Here is an 18,328-nt window from a genome sequence, read left to right on the forward strand (position 1 = left end):
GGTGTAACCTGCATATCTGAGGTTATTGATATTTCTCCCAGCAATCTTGATTCCAGCGTGTGCTTCATCCAGCCCATCATTTTGATGTACTCTGAATATAAATTAAATAAGCAGGGTGACAATATACAGCTTTGATGTACTCCTTTCCTGATTTGGAACCAGTCTGTTTTTCCATGTCCACTTCTAACTGTTGCTTCTTGACCTGCATACAGATTTGTCTCAGGAGGCAGGTCAGGTGGTCTGGTATTCCCATCTCTTGAAGAATTTTCCAGTTTGTTGTGATCCACAGAGTTAAAGGCTTTGGCGTAGTCAATAAAGCAGATGTTTTTCTGAAACTCTCTTGTTTTTTTGATGATCCAACAGATGTTGGCAATTTGATCTCTGATTCCTCTGCCTTTTCTAAACATAGCTTGAACATCTGAAAGTTCACAGTTCACATACTGTTTTAAGCCTGGCTTAGAGAATTTTAAGCATTACTCTGCTAGTATGTGAGATGAGTACAATTATGTGGTAGTTTAAATATTCTTTGGCATTGCCTTTCTTTGGAATTGGAATGAATACTGGCCTTTTCCAGTCCTGTGGCCACTGCTGAGTTTTCCAAATTTGCTGGCATATCGAGTGCAGCACTTTCACACCATCATTTTTTAGGATCTGAAATAGCTCAGCTGGAATTCCATCACCTCCACTAGCTTTGTTCGTAGTGATGCTTCCGAAGGCCCACTTGACTTCACATTCCAGGATGTCTGTCTCTAGATGGGTGATCACACCATTGTGGTTATCTGGGTCCTGAAGATCTTTTTTTTTATATAGTTCTGTGTATTCTTGCCACCTCTTCTTAATACTGCTTCTGTTAGGTCCATACCATTTCTGTCCTTTATTGTGCCCATCTTTGCATGACATGTTCCCTTGGTATCTCTAATTTTCTTGAAGAGATCTCTAATCTTTCCCATTCTGTTGTTTTCCTCTATTTCTTTGCATTGATCACTGAGGAAGGCTTTCTTATCCCTCCTTGCTATTCTTTGGAAGCCTACATTCAAATGGGTATATCTTTCCTTTTCTCCTTTGCCTTTCGCGTCCCTTCTTTTCTCAGCTATTTGTAAGGCCTCCTCAGACAACCATTTTGCCTTTTTGCATTTCTTTTTCTTGGGAATGGTCTTGATCCCTGCCTCTTGTACAGTGTCATGAACCTCCATCCATAGTTCTTCAGGCACTCTATCAGATCTAATCTGTCACTTCCACTGTTTAATTGTAAGGGATTTGATTTAGGTCATACCTGAATGGTCTAGTGGTTTTCCCTACTTTCTTTGATTTAAGTCTGAATTTGGCAATTAGGAGCTCATGATCTGAGCCAGAGTCTGCTCCAGGTCTTGTTTTTGCTGACTGTATAGAGCTTTTCCATCTTTGGCTGCGAAGAGTATAATCAATCTGATTTCAGTATTGACCATCTGGTGATGTCCATGTGTAGTCTTGTAGTTTCCAAATAAAAGCAACAAATTTTAAAACCATTTCTTATTTTTTGGCCGTGCCATGGGATATGTGGGATATTCGTTCTCCAGCTAGGGAGGAATGAACTCCCACCCCCTGCATTGGAAACACGAAGTCTTAACCACTGGACTGTGAGGGAATTCCCTAAAACCATTCCTTTTAGCCCCAATAGTATCAGAAGTTGTTCTGATGGCTGCTTGGCACAGAAGACTTTAACATTTTTAGGGACAGGTCAGTAGCCTCAGAATTTCGTTTTTCCCCCAATTATTCTCTAAGTTGAACTTCCCATTTGGAGGATGTCCCAACATTTCAAAGGGATTTCTTAATAATTATTCATAATTCATGTGCTTTTCTGCCCAGGGAAAACCATACATTTAACTCAGGATTTACCCCAAATATCAGTTTGTTAATGACCTTTTCTCCCTTTGTACCAAATCTTTATTTCCAAAGGATTTTTGCTCCATGGACTGCCCGGCAGATCTGCCCAAATTAGAAACTTGAATTTCTCCCTAAGTAGGTCAGAATACCTAGTAATAGCTTTGGCCTTCCCCAAACCCTATGTTCCTTGCTGTTGAAAGTGGACAGAACTGCTTTCATGCAAACACTGAACTCAGCTGTTCTTAGTCTCCCCCTGGTCTCCCATGTACTTTTGCCTCTTCACCTCTACAGCCATTTCAGTTTTAGAAACCAATCAAGCGGTCAGTGGGGCCTGCAAAATTCTGATACAGGCAACCCCTGATTTGATTTTTTTTAAACATTGTGGTAAAACGCATGTAGCATTAATTTTAACCATTCACAAGTGTGCATTAATTGTATTCCTCATGATGCATAGCCATCACCACTATACCCCCTAAATTTTTCATCATACCCACAAAAACTATACCTATTAAATAACAACTCCCTGTTCCCCCAGCACCTAGCCTGTGGGAACCTCCATTCCACTTTCTGTAGAATGAATGAATTTGACCACTCTGGTTATCTCATATAAACAGAACTATACAATATGTGCCCTTCTGCGTCTGGTTTATTTCACTAAGCAAAATGTTTTCAGGGTCCATTCATGTTGCAGCGTGCATTGAATTTACTTGTTCGTTAAGGCTGAGTGCTATTCCATTGTGTGTACCTTTGAGACTCTATGGCCTGTATAGTCCATGGAATTCTCCAGCCCAGAATACTGGAGTGTATAGACATTCTCTTCTCCAGGGGATCTTTCCAAGGCAGGGATTGAACCCAGGTCTTCTGCATTGCAGGCAGACTCTTTACCAGCTGAGCCACTAGGGAGGCGCAAGAATACTGGATTGGGTAGCCTATCCCTTCTCCAGGGGATCTTTCCAACCCAGGAATCAAACTGAAATCTCCTGCATTGCAGGCAGATTCTTTACCAGCTGAGCTGATACCACATTTGGTTTATCCATTCATATGTTGATGGATTCTTGTGTTACTTCTACCGGTTGACTATCGCAAATAACGCTGTTAAAGGTTCACTTGGCTTCCCTGGTGGCTTAGGCGGTGAAGAATCTGCCTGCAGTGTGGGAGACCTGGGTTCAATCCCTGGATTTGGAATATCCCCTGGAGAAGGGAAAGGCTACACACTCCAGTATTCTGGCCTGGAGAATTCTATGGGGTTCCATGGAGAATTCCATGGGGTTGCAAAGAGTCGGATATGACTGAGCGACTTTCACTTTCAAGGTTCAGTTCAGAAAAGTTAGAACATGAAAAAAATGTACATCTTAGAATAAAAACATATGTGACATTTCTTTTATATGGCTTATTTTGATGTGTACAAATACTTAGCATTTGATAAGTAAAATGTACACTAGCTTGCTTTTAGATAATTGCCTCACTTTGGTAATCTGGTGATGATTATAATCATCTTGATAAATTAAATTGCCTATTAATAATTGATGAACAGAATTGGTTTAATTTCCCATTTATTGTGCCACCATTTTCTTCAATTAACCATTTGCTATTTTATTTTTTTAAATGTTATTTTAAATCACTGTGTTCACTGTTTGAGAAAATTTAACATTACATGGTGTTAGATTACTATGTTAAAAGGTATAGGGTGTATCTTCTAAAAAAACTAAAGCCTTTATATCTCCAGGTTTAGAAAACAATTATTAAGGACATATTCAAAATACCCTATAACCAGAAAGTTGCATTTTTTGAGTAACTTCTTTGCACATAACCATCTGATTCACACCAACATGCACGTTGACCTGCTTCCTGTTCTTGGCTTGGCAGAATCTGGGGTCACTGTTCTCTATCCGGGTCGTGGGGCTCTCCCTGGCCTGCAGCTACTTGTCCCCACAGGACAGTCGGCCCCTCTGTCACTGGGCAGTTGACAGGTAAGGGGATGTTCCAGACATGGTAAGAGAATGAATACATTCTTGTCTGACTAGACTCCTTCAAGGCTGTGTATCAGTAAAACTGATGACAATCTTAGCTGCCCGTGGTCTTCAGCAGTAGCAACTGGGTTAGGTCCTTGTATACGTTCTGTGCTTCTAGTCCTTCTAGCAGGACTGATGGTCACTTCAGAGATGGAGGGGACCCTGGGGTTCCCAAAGATGAGGACTTATTCACACACACATGGCTAGTTAAGGATTATGTACCTTCCATGAACTCAAACCCTGGTTTTTTTTCTTTTTTTTATAGTTTCAATTTTATTTGTTATTTTTATTTTTTGGCCATACTATATGGCATGCAGGATCTTAGTTCCCTGACTAGGGATGTAACCCCATGCCCTCTGCATTGGAAGTGCAGAGTCTTAACCATGGACCCCCAGGGAAGTCCCTCAAAATCTGTTTTTGAATCATCTTGGTGACAGCTAGGGGCTCATGTGACATCTCCACTTTTTATTGCAATACATTCAAAACCTTCTTTTAAGGAGCAGACCCTCCCATCTTTCACGTCTTCCACTTTCTTCTGCATTAAGGCCAGCCAGTCTCTTCTGAAATGGGCTGAGTGCAAGCAGCTGGAAAGAGCGATGGGCCAATGAGATTTTCTGGGTCTGGGGGTCTCTGGAAGGGGAAGACCTTTTAGGTCATGGAGGTGGGCTCGAAGGTACTCCTTTCACTTCATAGTGGAGGAAAACCCAGCAGCTCATTTTGGGCATCATCAGAATTGGGTGTGTGTGTAGGATGTTCAAACAGAACAGACCTATTGACATTGAGCAGGTGGCTGGGGCTGCAGTGGGGGCACTGAGCCATGCCCGGGCAGCCACCAGACCCTCAGAGCTTGCCAGCTGCCAGGGCAGGGAGGACAGAGGCTTCAGGGTAGTTGAAGGACAAGGCTTCCGCAGACAGCGCCTCCCCAGGCCCCCGACCTCAGTTTCCAGGCAGCTCTGGACCTTTCTGTTGGGAACATCGGTCCTGGGAGTGGGGAGTGTGGGGAAAGTGGGAAGCCCGTGTCCGTGTCTTGGATGGGCCCCGTATTCTCTCATCAGGGCTCTGCATCTCAGGAGGCCAGGAGGCCCTCCACACATCAAACTGGCCGTGGAGTGGGACGTTGACACCAAGGAGCGGTGAGTCCAGCAGAGCCCAGCTCGAGCAGAGGAGACAAAGCCTGTTCGTGCATAAAGGACCTTCCTGTGCCAGCTCCCCTGATGCCACTGTGGGGTGTATGAAGCTTCCCAGATGCCCTGTGACCCATTCCTCCAAGAAGCCCCAGTGGCAACTGTCTGTCTATAAACAACAGCAGTAGGAATAGTCTAACGATGTTGGTGGGTGATGGCCGTGGTGGTCACGGTCACAGTTGTAAATGGTGAGGTGACACTTATCCACTTCCCCTGGCCAGTCACTGCTCTGAGCACTTTCCATCTGTGCAGGGTGCGGGGAGGTGAGACCCCACACGGCCTCTGTCTGCTCCCCCTGCAGCCTGTTTGGCAGCCCCCAGGAGGAGCGGGTGCAGGAGGCGGACAGCGTGCAGCGGCAGCAGCGGGCCCACCAGCAGCACAGCTGCACCCTGGACGAGTGTTTCCAGTTCTACACCAAGGAGGAGCAGGTCCCGCCCTGGGGGTCTGCTCCCCGGCTGGACGGGGGGGTTCCAGGGCCCGTCGGTGGGTGGACTTACGGTCCCGGTGGCTTCCTTTCCAGCTGGCCCAGGACGACGCGTGGCGGTGCCCGCACTGCCAGGCCCTGCAGCAGGGGGTGGTGAAGCTGAGCCTCTGGACCCTGCCCGACATCCTTATCATCCACCTCAAGCGCTTCTGCCAGGTGGGCGAGAGGAGGAACAAGCTCTCCACACTGGTGAAGTTCCCGCTCGCCGGGCTCGACATGGCTCCCCACGTGGCCCAGAGGAGTACCAGCCCCAAGGCCATGCCGGGCGCCTGGCCTGCTTCCTGGAAGCAGCCAGCCTGCCTGCCCACCAGCTACCCGCCAGACTTCCTGTACGACCTCTATGCCGTCTGCAACCACCACGGCAGTTTGCAAGGTGGGCATTACACAGGTGAGCCTGCCTCGCGGCCCGTGCTGCTGCTATGGCCATGTTCGTGGCCGTTGCCTGGGCCTCCAGATACCCTGGAAAGGGACACCCATGGGATGCCAAACTCACTTGGGCACTCAACACCAGCTGACCCCTCACCTGCTGCATTCCTGGAACCTGCCAGAGGGTAGGGGTGCTGGTCCAAGCATGGGGCAGGGTTAGGAGGGTGGTTGGGATAGAAAGTTCGTTACAGCCCAAGTTTTCACCATATCAGGTGAAACCCAAAGAGTGACATTTGTCCTCATCTGTGATTGAGCCCAAAGACTCCCACTTATCAGATTTGGTATTTATTTCTATGGGGTGCATTCAATTGTTACTGCCTCCTAGGAACTTGAAGTGAATGAAGGATGGAAGGACAGAAGCAAAGAGCTTGGCAGCGCGCTCAGTTCATAATTGCATACCTTGGTCTATTCTACAGAAACATAAATTAGGTCATTTCCAGAAAAAAATTCTTGGAAATATTTTGTTGTTTGAAAAGTGTGCTATTGCTAGTGTACTCATGAACCTGCAATTTGGAAAATACTGGACCGTATAAACAACCAGGATCATCACTCATTTGTTCATTGAGCAAATATTTATGAAGTGCCCATTCTATGCCAAACCCTGGGCTAGGTGCTGGAGCCTAAGTGATGAACAAGATGAATAGGAGTCCTGCCCTCATGGGACTAATTTCAGACACAGAAATAAAAAGGTGCTTGTCCCTTTAATCGGAGAAGGCAATGGCAAGCCACTCCAGTACTCTTGCCTGGAGAATCCCATGGATGGAGGAGCCTGGTAGGCTGCAGTCCATGGGGTCGCTAGGGGTCGGACATGACTGAGCGACTTCACTTTCACTTTTCACTTTCACACATTGGAGAAGGAAATGGCAACCCACTCCAGTGTTCTTGCCTGGAGAATCCCAGGGACAGGGGAGCCTGGTGGGCTTCCGTCTATGGGGTCACACAGAGTCGGACACGACTGAAGTGACACAGCAGCAGCAGCAGCAGTCCCTTTAACACTTTCACTACTTGATGTCATGAAAAGGTGATTGGTTGCTGTGTCTGAGATACAGATAAGGCCTGCCTGAGCATGTTACCTTTAGGAAAGAAGATGTGGAACTAGCTGTGTGAATAATGGTAGGAAAGCATTATGGGCAGCACTGCTAGCATGTGCGAAGGTCCAGAGGCAGAGTTTGTGTGTTTAAGAATTGATGAAATCCCGCTGTGACTGAAGGGGGAAGTAAGTCAAGATGGGGCTGGATCCCAAGACGCTGGAGGCCATGGAAAAGAGATTGCATTTTTCCAGACCGTGGTGGGAAGCCACTAAAAGGTTTTCGGCAGAGGAATAAAGACATAATTGAGTTCACCAAGTGAGGTCTTAGCTCAAGCAGAGAATTGGGTGGAGCAAGAATGTAGGCTGGAATTGCAGAAGGAGGGTGTTTCTGGGCCTCAAGTGGGAGATAGTGTTGGCTGGGACTTGGGTGATGATAGGGTATTCAAGACACATTTGGGAAAGAGAATTGGTCAGACTGGTCTTTGGACTCAGCATGGGATGGAAAGAGAGGCGGGAGCAAAGATGAACTTCTTGTGCTTGGTTTGAGCCAGTGCAAGTCAGTCAACTGTGCTTCCACAGCAGGGGATGTGGGTTCAATCCCTGGTCAGGGAACTAAGATCCCACATACCATGAGTTTCGGCCAAAACAAAAAAAGCCAGCCAAGTGTGGCTCGTGGGCCAAATCCAATCTGGCACCTGTATTTGTTTGGTTCATAAATTAAAAATGGTTTTACATTTTAAAAGGGGGTAAAAAAGCAAAACAAAAAACAAACCAAATAACAGCAAGAAGAATATATGACAGAGACCGTCAGTGGCCAAAGGTGACCTGCAGAGCCAAAAAATGGCCAAATGGGCTATTTGGTCCATTACAGAAAAAAGCTGACTTTTACTACTGAGTTAGTATGTTATGGTATCATTTACTGAGATGTGGAGGGAAAGGAGAGGAATATTTCTTGTATTTATTTGGAAGGTGGTGAGAATCTTATCTATGATCATTCTCTTAGATGTTTGGCTACAGTTCTTAGGTAGGAAAGAAGTGTATTATAATCCCAACAGCATATTTTCCTTGCATACTGAATCAGAGATGTGCATTTTGAAGCTTCTCAAAAGAACCAGGATGACCGTTAGCATTATTACCTGAAAAAAGTGAAAGTATTAGTTGCTCAGTCATGTCTGACTCTTTAGTGACCCTATTGACTGTAGCCCACTGGGCTCCTCTGTCCGTGGGATTTCTCAGGCAAGAATACTGAAATGAGTAGCCATTCCCTTCTCCAGGGGATCTTCCCAACACAGGGATCAAACTTGGGTCTCATGCATTGCAGGAAGATTCTTTACCATCTGAGCCACCAGGGAAGCCCCCCATAAATAACTCAGGAGACACTTTTATTAGAAATTTTGCCTGAACAATCTCTACAACATAAGGATTCAGCTTGTGTGGTAACAACTCACTTTTTCAGTGAGCATCTGGATGTATAACTGGTTGATCCTTTCTGATTCCACCAAATTCCTTCCTGGCTAAAAATGAACCGATGTTTCTCATTCTATGACAAGTATCTGTTTTTCAGCCATGCCAGTGGGAAATCTCTTCCTGCTTTGGGGGGCTCCAGTTAATGGGGACTTGGGGTTTGGACCTTCGCAGCCTACTGCCGGAACTCTCTGGACGGCCAGTGGTACAGTTACGATGACAGCACGGTGGAGCCGCTTCTAGAAGACGAGGTCAATACACGAGGGGCTTACATCTTGTTTTATCAGAAGAGGAACAGCATCCCTCCGTGGTCAGCCAGCAGCTCCATGAGAGGTAGGTACTGCAGTTCCTCCTGGGAGAGGGGGCTACTGAACAAAGGCAAGATGCTCACTCACATCAAGGACCAGGATAGGTCCGGCAGGGGTCTGAAAGAGGAAGCTTTGTCTGCTTCCCTGGTAGCTCAGCTGGTAAAGAATCTGCCTGCAATGCAGGAGACCCCGGTTTGATTCCTGGGTCAGGAAGATCCGTTAGAGAAGGGATAGGCTACCCACTCCAGTACTCTTGGGCTTCTCTGGTGGTTCAGCTGGTAAATAATCTGCCTGCAATGTGAGAGACCTGGGTTCGATCCCTGGGTTGGGAAGATCCACTGGAGAAGGGAACGGCTACCCACTCCAGTATTCTGGCCTGGAGAATTCCACAGACTGTATGGGGAGTCCATGACTCAGTCATGACTGAGCGACTTTCACTTTCACTTTCCAGAGCACATACAGCCCTACAGAACTGTGTCCCATTTGTAAGGATGTGGGCGGGACACACTGAGATCCAAGAATGGGAAAAGGAATAACATTTTGTACCTGTGACAGGTGACTCTTGGGAGCATGGCATTCTATATTTTCTCTCTTGCTCATATGAGCCTGATCTGAATTAGCTCATTATTGACCGAGGGATTTTTGCAGAAACTATTGCCTTGGCCACCGATTTTTATTTTGGTCAGCCAAAAATTAGTTCTGTTATTTCATTAACACTTTGCAGTTATGATGTTCAATTGTTACATCTGACACAACTGTAGTTTTCTGATTTTCATAAAATGTTGTCTTTTGTTCTCTCTTCTGTAGAAGCAAAGGAGTCTTCTTTAGCACCATGAGTTTCATTTTCACTTTCCATCTTTTGTTGGCCTAATAATTACATTGTTTGAATCAGAACTATATTCTGAAGAACTGTCATCTTCTGAGATACTAGTATATATGTCATTTGGACAATCAGCATAAAATTTACTGAAAAATTCTTTTTCACTCAAAACTTTGTGATGTGTCATTTTTGAAAATTTTCAGTTTAGACTACGATGCTAAAGCTGAAACTCCAATACTTTGGCCACCTCATGCGAAGAGTTGACTCACTGGAAAAGACTCTGATGCTGGGAGGGATTGGGGGCAGGAGAAGTGGACGACAGAGAATGAGATGGCTAGATGGCATCACCGACTCGATGGACATGAGTTTGAGTGAACTCCGGGAGTTGGTGATGGACAGGGAGGCCTGGTGTGCTGTGATTCATGGGGTCGCAAAGAGTCGGACACGACTGAGCGACTGAACTGAACTGAACACACAAGGTTGGAACAGAAACCTAAGGGAGGAAAATGTGAAAGATAATGACATTCATAAGTTGCCTAATAAACCCTTGATCAATTTTAAGCTCTAACAACTTCTCAGGGTGATGTTAATTGTATCATTCTCTACAAACATATTGATGTGTCGCCAGTCAGTAACGTTCAGGTAACAAAAGACACATTAATACATCTCAGGTCAATAATGTGTTAAGTTTGTGTAGTATAACCATGCATTAGTCCCATTAGAAAGCGAGAGGCAGTTATAAGGGATGTGGGTCCTTAATAGGAAATAACTGCTTAACCCAACATGAGAGCTATGTTTATTAAAGAAGGAAGTGAAAGTGTAGTCGCTCAGTCGTGCCTGACTGTTTGCGACCCCATGGACTGTAGCCCGCCAGGCTCCTCTGTCCATGGGATTCTCTAGGCCAGAATACTGGAGTGGGTTGCCATGCCCTTCTACAGGGGATCTTCCTGACCCAGGGATCGAACCTGGGTCTCCCACATTGCAAGCAGTTTCTTTACCTTCTGAGCCACCAGGGAAGCTATGGTTCATCAATTACAGGTTCTCCTCTAGCAATTCACTTTCGTTTCTGTAGCTCTCACTGGTTCTGTAGTTCTGGGCTCAGGGGTGGGAATCTGGCAGTGAGAAGTGTTCTGGGGCCCCCAAAGGATGGTCCAGACCACCCGCTCTGTGTTTCCTCTGCAGGTTCCACCAGCTCCTCCTTGTCCGACCACTGGCTTCTCCGGCTCGGGAGCAGTAACGGCAGCACAAGGGGCAGCCTGTTGTCCTGGAGCTCTGCCCCTGGCCCTGCACGGCCCCGGTTGCCCGAGTCTGCCTTCTGCACCAACAGCCTGCCCAGGCAGGAGAAGGGTATGTTCCATCAGTTCGGTTAAATTTGCTGATCTTATTTTCATTTTCTTTCCTTTTTTTAGAATATTTGTCTATTTATTTGGCTGTGCTGGGTCTTGGCTGGGGCAGCATTACAAACTTTTAGTTGGGGCATGTGGTATCTAGTTCCCTGATCAGGAATGGAATCTGGGCCCTCTGCATTGGGAGCGCAGGTCTTAGCCCCTGGACCACCAGGGAAGTCCCAGTGCATTATATTCTGACTCACCCTATCTGGGCATTTCTTTTCTCTTCACATTTTTTATCTGTGCACATTTTTTTATGACTGCACATTTTAGGGTAGTGTCTGTTGAACAAAAAACAAAAGGCATTCTTTCTCAAGCTTGTCCATTCCCCATTAGCATGAGCCTCTGACAAGCTCATAAATTCATCCCAGGGTCTGTTCAGAGGTTTAGGACCTTGGGCCATTTTTCAGTTCTCCCAAGAAAAAATGTGTTTCATATAGCTTAAGGAGGCAACTTCAAGAGAGCCAACTTTCCAACATAGTACTCAGACAGGGGTCAGGCATAGCTCTAGAAAACTCCCCAGAGAGACAGAGAAGGGTGGGGTGGAAGGAGAAGTAGTATTGGAGAGTCACTGATCTCCACACCCTTGCAGGCACCTTATGTATCTCATCTCTTCATCCAGCTCTCTGGGAGAAGTGAGATGATCGCCCTTTTACAAAAGAGAAAGCTGAACCTCAGACGTAACTAGTCACAAGCTCAGCTGCAAAGTAGCTGGGCTGCAGGAAGACCTGCTCCTTCTGGTTGCCAGAATCCTGGCTTGTGGCTCTTAGGTGTAAATTCCAAATTCAAGTTTCAAGTTAGGACATGGGTCAGAGCCTTGCTTCAAAAGGAGTGTTCCCTCTTGGAGTTTGAATATAGTGGTGATAGATTTGGAACCTGTTTGAGAAGCCCTGAGATGGTTGAATATCCATCCTTATTTTCCTGTGAGTACTAAACCTGGGGCAAGATCAAAATCCAGCCCATAGGTTTTCAACAGTGGTTGGGCTTCCCTAGTGGGTCAGATGGTAAAGAATCTGCCTGCAAATGCAGGAGATTCAGGTTCAGTCCCTGGGTCGGGAAGATCCCTTAAAAGGGAATGGCAAACCCACTCCGGTTTTCTTGCTTGGAGAATTCCATGGATGTAGGAGCTTGGTGGGCTACCGTCTATGGGATTGCAAAGAGTCAGACACAACTGAGGGACTAACACTTTCACTTAGTACCACCTCCTCTCCCTATGGGTATGTGGGAGAATTTTTTTTGCTGTCAAAATGAGTAGAGGGGACAACTGGCATTTAGGCCTCAGGGGGCAAGGATGCTAAATGTCTTGCAGTGCTCAGGGATGGTTCCATGCAGCACAGACTGTCCTTCCCGAGTGCCAGCAGTTCCCCTGCAGAGAAACACTGATAGCTTGGCAGTTTGATCCTTCCGATAGCTCTGGTTATGGGACCTCATAATAATGAAGGCAATCTCAACAAAAAAAACAGATTCAAATTTATGGGGACCACAACTTATATAATTGAGGATGAACGTTAGGAGAGGCTCTGTTAAAATGAAAAGGACACAGAAACACTTGTGTAATTGTTTATAAAAACATGACCATGTGAAAAAATTGCTGAGGTCCTTTCAGAGGAGGGGCCCCAGGACTAAAGCATTTCAGTGTCCATGCTCCTGATGGTGAATCTCCTCTATGACTTTTCAGTTCAGTTCAGTTGCTCAGTCGTGTCCAACTCTCTGTGACCCCATGAATCACAGCACGCCAGGCCTCCCTGTCCATCACCAACTCCCAGAGTTCACTCAAACTCATGTCCATCGAGTTGGTGATGCCATCCAGCAATCTCATTCTCTGTTGTCCCCGTCTCCTCCTGCCCCCAATCCCTCCCAGCATCAGGGTCTTTTCCAGTGAGTCAACTCTTCGCATGAGGTGGCCAAAGTATTGGAGTTTCAGTTTTAGCATCAGTCTTTTATTAAGCCTCAAAGGTTTTATTGTCTCTTTTTCAGTGCTTTCCAAATAGTATGTTATTTCAGTTTCGATTTCCTCTTTGATCTTAAGGTTATCAGGGTATTTCAATTGTTTAAGAGTTTTTAGTCACTCTTTTATTCTTGATATCTGATTTAATGGATCGTGATCCAAGAATGTTGTTTTCAAAAATGATTCCCTTTTTGTGATCAAGTAAGTACATGATGATTATTTTGTCAGTGTTGTTATTTGTCAGTGTTCTGTGTACACAATGTACAAAATAATGTACATTGTTTGAGGAATCTGAGCTTTATATCTTTTTTTCTTTTTTTTTTGAACTTTATATCTTAAGTATTCAGTTAGGTGAGTCGACTGTTGTATTCAATTTCACCATGTCCTTTTTAAAAATTGAAGTATAGTTGATTTACAATGTTGTGTTAGCTTCTGGTATAGAGCAAAGTGATTTCCTGAACCTGCCTGCCAATGCAGGAGACATAAGAGACATGGATTCGATCCCTGGGTTGGGAAGATCCCGTGGAGGAGGGCAACCCATTCCAGTATTCCTGCCTGGAGAATCCCATGGACAGAGGAGCCTGGCTGGCTATAGTCCATAGGGTCGCAAAAAGTTGGACACGACTGAGCGACTTATCATACACACATATATAACATATATATTATATATATATTTTCAGATTCTTTTCCCTTGCAGGTTACTGCAAAATATTGATATAGTTCCTTGTGCTATTCAGTAGGTCCTTGTTGGTTACCTGTTTTATATATAGTGAATTTTCATTTAAAAATGTTTTCTATTACTCATTCTTTTTTTATTCTTTTTAGTGATTTGATCATGTTGCAATGTGTTCCCTTTTTCTCTTCCTTCACTTGGAAGTGCTGTTCTTTAACGTCTTATTAATTGTTACTCCATGCTTCCCAATGTTTATAATCAAATGTATTATCCAGTAATTATACGGATATGCGAAGCCTGCTGTTTCCTGGGAGTCATTCTGTTTCAGCACCGCCTTCTCTCTTTCCCCTACAAGATGACCTGTGGAACGCTTCCATGCCATTCCCCTCAGTTGAGAGCTTAGAATTGTTCTCACGTGTTCCTTCCGGTCTGTTTCAGGAGCTCCCCCATGTCATTCCCCAGCTCTTAGATTTTGCTGAGATGGTTTCCTACTCTGTTCCAGATTGTCACCAGAATTCCTCTTGCTGTCGCTTTCCTGTCCCAAACACACCAACTTAACCTCACATAACACATCCTAAGACCACCTGTTCCCCAGGAGGCTGGATGGTACCTGACTGCAGGGTCCGCTGGGACGCCGCTGTCTGTCTTCTTCTCCTCGCCCTCTGTCTTGCGGTCGTGGTGCTGACTTTTAGTGTTTGCTCAGAGTTCTTTTTAGGTATGCATGACATGCTATCTAACTCTCAGCAGAGCTGCAGATATTTTCTCTCCCCGGGAAGTATATGGTAGCTCGGTGGTGAAGGCCTCTTAGGTTACAGCTGTTTTTTTCTCGGGCATCTGTGGACGTTTTCCCACGGTCTATGAGGCCCTGAGGTTGCAGGTGACAAGTTCTTTTTTTTCATGTGAGAGTCACTTGTTCTTTCTGGCTGGAAGCTTTGACCTTGGAGTTTAGAAATCCTACCAGAATATGCCTGGGTCTGTGTTCATTCATCAACCCTGTCTGGGACTTGGAATGCTCCTTCTCCAGATGCAGGCTTTTCTTTAAGGAAATGCTCTTTTTGTTTAATTATTGTCTTGCTTACTTTTCAAATTCCTGTTATTTGCCTCTTGATTCTCCTACATCCATCCTCAAAAGTCTCCCAGCTTTGCCCTGCAGTTTCTGTCTCTTTGCCATTTTGCTCTGTGGCTTGAAACACTTCTTTCACAATTATAGAATTTGCTAAATGTACCAAATGTCATACATTTCAAGATCACTTCAGGGCACTAATCTGAGTCTTAACAGCGACCCTGAATGCCTTCAGTTCATTTACTGAAATTTAAAACCTGAAAGTCACATATTTCAGTCTCCTGTTTTTCTACACTGGAGTCTCATTGACAGCTTTTGTCTGTTTTCTCTGGTGGCTCAAAAGAGCCTGTTCTGATGACTCTGTTTATTCATATTCTCTGACTGCCAGACCCCCCCTTGTTCGCTGTTTAGTCCCTTCAGTCCTGTCTGAGTCTTTTGCAACCCCACAGACTGTAGCCTGCCAGGCTCCTCTGTCCGTGGGATTTCCCAGGCACAAATACCATGCCCTTCTCCAGCCAGACCCCTTTAAGTGTGTTCTTACTTTTCTGTTTCTGCACATAGAGGCTCCCCTCCAACCTCTTCTGAGTGGCGGGTGGTTCTTGGAGTGATGGACAGGGCCGATGGCCTTGGCTCCTGAGAAAGTCTTTCCTTTACTTGTTTATTTTTATTTTTGGCTGCCCGTGAGCTTTCCTCTAGTTGCGGCAATCGGGGGGCTACTCTTCGTTGCGGTGCTGGGGCTTCTCATTGTCGTGGCTTCTCTTGTTGGGGAGCACCCGCCCCCTCGCCGCCCACCTTCCCGGAAAGCGAAGGCTTTGGTGGACAGGAAGCGCTGGCTCCCAGTGGGTGATTTCGCGTTTATTTCTCCGCTCCGCCAAAGCTCTGGCTCCTTCTCAGATCCAACAAACAGAATGAAATAAAATCCTGATCGGCAAGGTGCTTTCTCACTGCGTCTTGAGAAAGAGGAGCTGGGTGCTTTGTGGACACCTGCGGTTCCGGTGACAGGATGCGGGCGTCCCCGCGCCCCTCGATTGCGGGCGGGGGAAGGATGGAGAGCGGGCTCCGCCGCCTGCCAGGGCTGCAGTTGGCTCCTCCCGTTTTGAAAGGCTGAAAGTCCCCGCTCTGTGACTCCTAATACAAAGCTTCTCTTTCTGCCCTTCCCCCGGGAATAAAACCTTCCCACACGTCTTAGCCCCCAGAACTGTTCTCTTTATTTTTTTCCACTCCAAGGTGTGGGAATTTAATGATGGAACAACAACATCATTCAGGACTGGAATTACAAAGTATTTGGGAGTGATGTTGTGTCCATCGCTGGCTAATCTAAAGTGCTTTAAAGAAAAATAAAAAATACCAAAGATTATCTGTGGAAAACCTGAAAGGCAAGATCTTCAGAACCTCAGATGCTGTCAGACGCCTCCTGGAGTTGATGGACTGTCTGTGCACCTCGGCTGGCTTACCTGCTTATGCGTTTTCCTGGCTGGCGGCTTGGGGACCCCTCGTACCTGCTCCTCTGACCTCCTGAGCACCCCCTGCCTCCTGGGCCCTCTTCAGTACAGCTCAGAGGTCAGCTTAGGTGGCTGCAGTCCTGCTCATTTTGGGAGTTGTGGACCATGCCCTGTGGTGAGAGTGGAGGACTGTGGGCAACAGGCTGGTGCCCTTGCCCAGGGTGACTGTCCTTGTGCCACGTGGGCTTAGCTGAAAATTCCTTTCTCAGTGGTGACAAGCATCTCATAAATCAAGGCGTCTTAACGGTACAATGACCAATGACTTTTTAACTTTTAAAAATTGTGTTAAACACACATAACAGGGACTTCCCTGGTGGTCCAGTGGTTAGGACTCCCAGACTTCACTGTCAAGGTTCCTGGGTTCAATCCCTGGATGGGAAACTAAGATCCCACAAACCAGGAAAACAAATAAACAAACACATAATAGGCTTTGCCATCCTGACCATCTGTAAGTGTGCAGTTCGGTGGTATTAAGTACATTCACATTGTTGTACGGCCACCAAAAACCACCCCTATAACTCTTCTCATCTTGTAAATCTGAAACCCTGAACCCGTTAAACACTAATTCCCTGTTCTCTCCTCCCCCAGCCCTAGCACCACCATTATACTTTCTGTGTCTCTGCTTTTGGCTGCTCAGAGTCCTTCTTAGAGTGTAATCATACAGTATGTGCCTTTCCGGTGACTGGCTATTTGGGGGTCCCATGAGATTCCATATGAATTTTAGGATGAGTTTGTCTATTTCTGTTTAAAACCTCATGAGTATTTTGATAGGGATTGTAATGGCAACCCACTCCAGTGTTCTTGCCTGGAGAATCCCAGGGACGGGGGAGCCTGGTGGGCTGCTGTCTTTGGGGTCGCACAGAGTCGGACACGACTGGAGCGACTTTGCAGCAGCAGCAGCAGCACTAAATCCATATATCGCTTTGGGTAATATTGACAATTTTTTTGAAGATTTAAAAAAATTATTTATTGTTCTTATTGCTATTTTATTCTTATTTTTTTGTCATGCCATGAGGCATGTGGTATCTTAGTTCCCAGACCAGGAATTGAATCTGTGCCTCCTGCCTTGGAAGTGCAGTCTTAACCATGGACCACCAGGGAAGTTCTGACATTTTAACAATATTCAATCTTCAAATCCATGAACACAAGATCTGCTTTCATTTATTTATGTCCTCTTTCATTTCTTTCAGCACTGTTTTTCAGTTTTCAATACAAGTCACCTCCTTGCTTAAGTTAGTACCTAAGGGTTTTTTTTTTTTGACACTGATTGACTATGTCTTCAGGAAAGATACACAGTCTTGGGTATATGTATGTTCCCTTTAGAAATGTTGAGAGTAAGGAAAGAATTGAGAAGAAAATAAAAAACACATAGCACCCCCATGGTTCCTTCGACACCTTGTCATTTTAGTATTTGTTTCTTCATACTTCTTTGTATGTTTTCATATGTACACATGCACAGATCTATACTTATACCTGTGTGTATATATATATATATTTGAAAGTTGGATTACTCTTTTTCTAGACTCTGTATCATCCTTAAGAGTACATATCAAAAGCATCTTTCTATGTCACAAAATGCACAATGGAGAATCTGGCAAATCTGATAAAATTAAACACATGATCCTCTTCTTTTTTTTTTTTTTTTAAGCCTAAGGGAGACTGGTGCATTTGAAAGGTACCAGCACCTAATTTGACCTGAAAAGGCAGGGATTTTTGCTGAGCATTATGTTCCATGGCCGTATTTAAGATGAATGAAAAGAATCTTAAATCTTAGGCCAGTGGCCTCAGAGACTGAGCTTTCTCGGGAGTCTGCACTGCCTGGAACGTAGCTACCTTCGTTGGCCTTGGCTTGCCCTGTGGCTTCAAATATATAAATGGAACCCATGAAACAGTGAGTGAAAACATTGATGTTCCCAAGGGCAGGAGCCATAGTCTTGTTCACTGCTATGTCCCCAGCACTCAGGATGGTGCCTGATCATCGGAGGTGCTCGGTCAGTGCTGGGACGTGGCTACTCTACTGCTTGGGTGAAAGTTGCTTCAGTTCTGTCTGACTTGTTTGTGACCCCATGGACTGTAGCCCGCCAGGCTCCTCAATCTATAGGATTCCCCAGGCAAGAATACTGGAGTGGGATGCCATGCCCTTCTCCAGGGAATCTTCCTGAC

The 18,328-nt window shown here is 45.5% G+C and overlaps 1 protein-coding gene across 3 annotated transcripts in view; it reads left to right on the top strand.

Moving 5' to 3' along the window:
• The window catches only part of USP43 (ubiquitin specific peptidase 43), a 51,631-nt gene that overhangs the window by 31,418 nt on the left and 1,885 nt on the right, over window positions 1-18,328 (top strand). For 2 of the 3 annotated variants that reach the window (XM_055406992.2, XM_055407010.2), the window contains 6 exons: window positions 3,730-3,833; window positions 4,931-5,008; window positions 5,361-5,487; window positions 5,580-5,931; window positions 8,638-8,796; window positions 10,774-10,938. In XM_055406992.2, the coding sequence (XP_055262967.2) occupies window positions 3,730-3,833; window positions 4,931-5,008; window positions 5,361-5,487; window positions 5,580-5,931; window positions 8,638-8,796; window positions 10,774-10,938 (985 nt within the window). The remainder of the gene's footprint in view (window positions 1-3,729; window positions 3,834-4,930; window positions 5,009-5,360; window positions 5,488-5,579; window positions 5,932-8,637; window positions 8,797-10,773; window positions 10,939-18,328) is intronic. The other variant, XM_055407002.2, reaches the window with a different exon arrangement.

Source organism: Moschus berezovskii, chromosome 20 (assembly GCF_049115385.1).
Source record: "Moschus berezovskii isolate FMDL1 chromosome 20, NW_MosBer_1.0, whole genome shotgun sequence".
NCBI classification, from domain to species: Eukaryota; Metazoa; Chordata; class Mammalia; order Artiodactyla; family Moschidae; genus Moschus; species Moschus berezovskii.